General features: G+C 34.2%; 1 protein-coding gene across 1 annotated transcript; it reads left to right on the top strand.

Moving 5' to 3' along the window:
* Positions 1-3,557: 3,557 nt before the first annotated feature.
* LOC110640439 (auxin-binding protein ABP19a) lies at positions 3,558-4,743 on the top strand. The gene has a single exon (XM_021791747.2). The coding sequence runs from the start codon at positions 3,749-3,751 to the stop codon at positions 4,472-4,474; it is 726 nt and encodes a 241-aa protein (XP_021647439.2). The 5' UTR covers positions 3,558-3,748; the 3' UTR covers positions 4,475-4,743.
* Positions 4,744-6,067: the final 1,324 nt, after the last annotated feature.

The raw sequence follows: 6,067 nt of genomic DNA, 5'->3' as shown, positions 1-6,067 counted from the left end.
ATTTCATTAGTTTACTAATTGATCAGAGCTGCTCAACTTCGCACAAAAGGACAAAATAACGGCTATTTTGTCTTGGGCAGTGTGTATAACGTTCCAAAAGTGTTTCAAACGGTCTAAAATGATTTGGGACTATAAATGCACCTTCTTTACTTCATTTACACTTGATGAAAGCTTACATTTGAACTCCAACTTTGATTTTTCATTTATTGCTTTCATTCAAGAGCTTTAAAGTCTTTGAGCTACATTGGCAAATCAACTCATCTCTTCTTTATAATTTGATTTGTATTGAGTAAGAGTGAGTGTTGAAACATTAAATTGCATTTAAGAGAGGTTGTACAAGCAACTATTGAAGCTCGAGAGAGTAAGTGCTTGTGATAGCACTTGTGAAGGTTTCAAGCTACCTTGGTAAAAGCTTGGTGTTGAAAAGTTGTAAAGGGCTTTTGGTCTCTTGCCTTCAAAAGAGCAAATAGTGAAGAGAAGACTCAAAGAGGGTTTTTTGAGAGAGTGGATGTAGGCTAGTTAAGCCGAACCACTATAAAAATCGTTGTGTTTGATCTCTCTAACCTTGACCTCCTTATTTTTGTGCAATTTAAATTTTACTTTTTATACATGATATTGAATGTTGGTTGAATAGATTGAATTGATAAACTTGAGGACATATTGAGTGACTTGAGAAATTAGTTGTATATTGTATGATGCATGTTTTGTTAGATATTGCCATATACACTGATTGAGGCTTGAATTGCAACTTAAGAACACATTGTTGAAACACATATTGCTTTCATTATATATATAGAAAAGCATCTAGTTGAACAAAGCCACAATTTTTCATTAGGCTACAAGCAAGAGCCGAAAAATTGTTAAAGTCCAATTCACCCCCCTCTTGGACTGTTTTGGGACAACAAAAATATAAATTCATTAAGTATCAGTTTGATTCCAAAAAAATGGCAAAAAATAAAAAAATAAAAATGCCAAGCCAAGAAATTTTTTGGAGTTCCACATGATTAAACATACACAATAAAGTTATAACTTGTATGTTTGCTCTACTTGATTATAATACTCAGCTTAAAGGTCCCATATGCTTCGAATGGTGGAATTATATTTTGCAATCAAAAAAAGCGATCCATATACTATGCCATATTGCTAGAATCACACGCAAAAATGGAGCAGCAACGCAATATGATAATCATCATGCCTTGGTATTCAATTTCAATTCATGTTCAAAAGCCTCACTTTATTAATTTCACTAGGTTTATTTAAAAGAGAGCCTAAAGCACTATCAAAAGCTGGTTCTACAAGCAGAAAGAAAGAAATGATACTATGGCGAACATGAGTGATCGCCAAATTGGAAGGGAAACATTAACTTATAGCCGAACACCACACAGATGAACAGACAAACAATCAACTGGGATTCAACATCAAGACGATCGCGTCCCTTAATGTGTCAAAGGTGATGCTATGGCCTGTGCCATATCCTATTAAGGACTCTTAACACAGTTGAATTGGCATCTACAATTAATCTCTATTTCTTAACTTGTAGAGACTATGATTAAATTTAATGTATGTAAAGGGGAGGTATAGAAGTTTGAGATAAATTTTTTGCCTTAGAAACTGTAAGAATTATGACTCAAAATCCTGATAGGATTTGGAGAGAGATCTTTTCCTAATTTGAATTGAAGAAATATTCCTCAATAGGATAGAGGAATATTTCCTATAATGAGTAGAATTTTTATTTTAGCGTTATTCCTAAATTGAGTAGGACTCCTAATCAGATAAATCAGATAAGGATTAAGGAAATTAACAGAGAATGATGGAAAAGGTTATTTGGCTTTTGCCCATTGAAGAGAGTGGCTTTCAGCCCATTGAGTGAAACCCATTGTAAAGAAGGGTTTTAGCAATTGCTGAGGATTTGGCTCTGCCCATTGATGAGGGACACTTGCCCATTGATGAGAGAGAGGCTTCGGCCTAAGGTGGAGTAAGGACATAGAATTCAAGAGAAATGAATTTTTATCCATTGGTGAAATGGCTCTTGCTCATATAGTTGAAGACACCCTTTGTGGTGTAGTGTTATAATAGTAAATATATTTGATTATGTCTAGAGGAGACTGAGAGGGACTAACTAATATATTTACTATGAGCAGTTTGATATTATATGGGTTCTCTTGGGTATAATTGGATTTATGTGTAGTATAACTTTGAGTTTGTAATTAATGATTCATTATTGATGATAGTGGAAGATAACATGTCAGTGGATATAGCTTTATGTTGAGAGAGAGAGTGAACCACAAAAATATTGGTGTTTTGCGTGTTTGCTTTATTTTTTTTGTAGTTTACACGCTCTTCTGCAGTGCACAACAGAAACATAATCCGGAAGCCATAGAAGCTAGGGAATTCATAACAACCACACGGTTTTCATGGACACCAGTGAGAAGACTTGCGGAAACTCTTCTTAGCTGTCAAAAATGTCTTCTTATACCCTATTCTGTCCTTTCCCATTCCCATGTGCTAGTGGACCACACATTTGAAATATCACCTTCTGCTGTTCTTGGACTTTCTAATGGACTTTATCATGCATAAGAAACAGAACTTTCATTGAAAAAAAAAAGAAAAGAGAAAAATTCACTGCTGTGATATTTCTAATATGATTAGCAGGAATATCAAAGGAACTACTGATTAAATTGCAGAATCGACTGTATAAAATTGGAAGATTAAGCAAGGAATGTTTCCTCCAAACTGAAAATTGAATATGCAAGATGTCAGAATGTCACTTTATTTACAAGATGAGCTATTGTTATTGTTTGTGCTCTTGATTGGAACTGTTTCATGGTTGCACTTAAATGAACAGAAGAAAGGCTAATTTCCATATTCCTTGCAAACCATTGTTGCTGATGTGATATTCAAGAATTATCAGTTCACGATTTTCAAATAATATAAGAAGACTCTTGTTAAATCCACCGTCATCGTATTTACTACTTTGTAGTTGCACATTAGCCTGTAAGGCAAGGAAATAGATTAGGTAATTGATATGCTGACTTATATGCAAGGATCATAAACCTGAAACTGGGAATCAGTAGCAAGAAATTAATGATTAAACTTTAATCAGGTTGAGATTAATTATCAAGAAATGCAAGAAATGAAAAAAAAAAAAAAAAAGCAGAGGAGATGAGCTTCCTGGAATGGTCTTCAGGCTGTGAGAGTCCCAGTCGGATCAATTGTACAGAAAGAAAATTACATTAACTACTAGAGAAATAATTTATCTGCAAGGATAGATATCCTCAAAGATATTTCTTGCTTTTCCGGCCAAATAAAAAGAGAATTTTTGTCTTGCTCCAAGAAGACTGATCACATCATCACATGCATAACAGATTGCAATCTGTCGTTTCTCAAGTATGCATTTAAGCATCACCATTCATGTGAAATCATGAATAGGCCTAGACGCATATCCCCTAACAACCATTGCAATGATTTAAAAAAGAAAAAAATCTATATCATTCTTCATCAATATAAAAGTATATTACACCTTCATGTATTTATTTATTTATTTTTTTTTATGGTAAGATGATTGAGAGAGTGAGGACTCAAACCTGAACGTACTAGATAAGTAATATATATTTTGTCACTAGACCAAGCTTATTTTTATAATTAATAAACCATTAATTAAATAAATTTTCAGTCCATTTATCATATACATATTGACATAATAAGTTTATGTTAATAATTTTATCATTATTTTTGTTTAACTTTATGAATGTGTATTAATGTGATTCCACTCTATATAAATGGTAGCATATCTCCACTGGTCGCGCCGACAAAGAACATAGACCAATTGTTGCAGAGGAAGATGATTCTCTATATCTTTGTCATCTTTTCTGTCCTTTCTTCTTCTTCTTCTTATGCTGCAGTGAATGACTTCTGCGTCGCGGACTTGTCAGGTCCTGATGGCCCTGCGGGCTACTCTTGCAAGAAGCCTGATACGGTTTCAGTAAACGATTTTGTTTACTCTGGCCTGGGAAGTCCTGGTAACATCTCAAAACTTATCAAAGCTGCTGTGACACCGGCTTTTGTTGACCAATTCCCTGGCGTAAACGGCCTTGGAATTTCCTTGGCTCGTTTAGACTTGGCAGTTGGTGGTGTAATTCCTATGCATACCCACCCGGGAGCTTCAGAAGTCCTAATTGTGGTGCAAGGGTCAATCTGTGCTGGGTTTATTACTTCTGCTAATGTTGTTTACTTCAAATCTCTTAGGAAGGGAGATATTATGGTATTTCCACAAGGGTTATTGCACTTCCAAATAAATGCAGGTGGGACTCCTGCCCTTGCATTTGTTAGCTTCAGTAGTGCAAGACCAGGTCTCCAGATCCTTGACTTTGCCTTGTTCGCTAACGATTTGCCTTCTGAAATAATAGAGATGGTTACCTTCCTCGATGATGCTCAGGTTAAGAAGCTCAAGAAGGTTCTTGGTGGCACAAATTGAGGTCTCTGGAGATACCCTTCAAAAAAATAAAAGGGCCTGGAGAATGCCTTTAGGCTCAGGATTCTTCCAGTCAGTGGCAGTTTGTCAGTTTTATTTTTAGCAAATAAAAAGTCTAGTTAGTGTTTTTCTATTGTTTATTGAAGTTGAATTGTGCTCTTAATGACAGCACTTTAAGTGGAAATTGCAACAATTCTGTGCGAGGCAAATCCCTTTCTTGTCTTAGTAGATGTGCAATATTAGACCAATAAATTCAAGCTTTTTATCTTTTAGTTGCAATCAAGAACAGTTGAAGCAAATATGAGTAATAGCAATGAGGTATTTTTCAGAAATAACAGCTTTTTTATGATTGTTGTAGCAGCAGGATTTCTTTGAGATGCTTATAGGCAGACCTATGATAACCTCATCTACAGATGGTCCAAACTTTAATTCTCCAGGGTCTGAATTCACCAAAAGAAACTTTCTCATACTCACAACTAGAATCAGAAGAAGAGGTCCAAATGAATAAAAATCCCAAACAAGGGGGAAAATCCAACATAGAAAAGAAAACTCTAACTACAAGTTTGAGATGTTAATTGCAGAGTGCAAGCTCAGTAAATAGGCCTCTGGCAAGTATGAACATACATCTTGAGCTGCTACATTTAAGCGTGAACTTGAGCGTAGCAATTACCGGGTCAAGTAAACACCAGCAACTTATTAAAAAGGCCATGGATACGAGACCATGAAAGCCCAATAAATCCTAAACAGGCATGACTCATGAGAAAGGAAGTCCAGCCCATTGTTGGGCAAAGAGATTATTATTGTGACAGCACTTATCCAAGTAAAGGAATTATGACTGGACCAAATCTATATGTGGCCAGCCAAGACTGCATCTTTAATCACATACCTCCACATACAAACACCAATACACTGATAATTTCCATACAGCTAGCATTCTTATCATTTTCTGACCCACCCTCCCTTCCAACTCTTTTCCCTTTATTTATCAACAAATCACCGTTGATTACTTCATGGACCAACAACTCTTTCCTTTTTCCCCTTTTTTCCTATATGTATTCCTATCCTAAACTTTATATTATGCACAATGGTTAAAATAAAATTTAAATATTAATTATTAAATTAATAAAAAAATAATATTTTAAAAATACATCTACTATAAACTTGAACTCATAATATAAATAAATTTAAAAATTATTAAATTAAATATTTATATTTATATTCATATATTTTTTATTATTTTAATTAGTTATATTTAAATTTTAATATAAATATTTAATGAAGCTCATAATAATGGCATCTGTACATCACTTGATAAGTTTACGAAATATGAATAAGAGGGTGTGAGTGAAAGCTCATAAATGGCTTTGTTTTTTCTAATTTTTATTCATAAAATATGTATTTATTTTATTTTAAAAAAAAAAGGTCAAATGAAAGAAGAGAGAGAATCGGCCAGGTTGGGAAATAGAAAAGAAAGGAAAGAACCTTGTCTTTGTGCGTATGAATGAGAGAGTTTTGCTTATATTTGCTGGTTTGTTTGCCACTCTGTCATCTCTCTCTCTTCTTCTTCTTCTTCTTCTTCTTTTATATATATATATA

Source organism: Hevea brasiliensis, chromosome 4, assembly GCF_030052815.1.
Source record: "Hevea brasiliensis isolate MT/VB/25A 57/8 chromosome 4, ASM3005281v1, whole genome shotgun sequence".
NCBI lineage: Eukaryota > Viridiplantae > Streptophyta > Magnoliopsida > Malpighiales > Euphorbiaceae > Hevea > Hevea brasiliensis.
The sequence above is the reverse complement of the archived record's forward strand: the minus strand, read 5'-3'. Positions and strand labels throughout refer to the sequence as shown.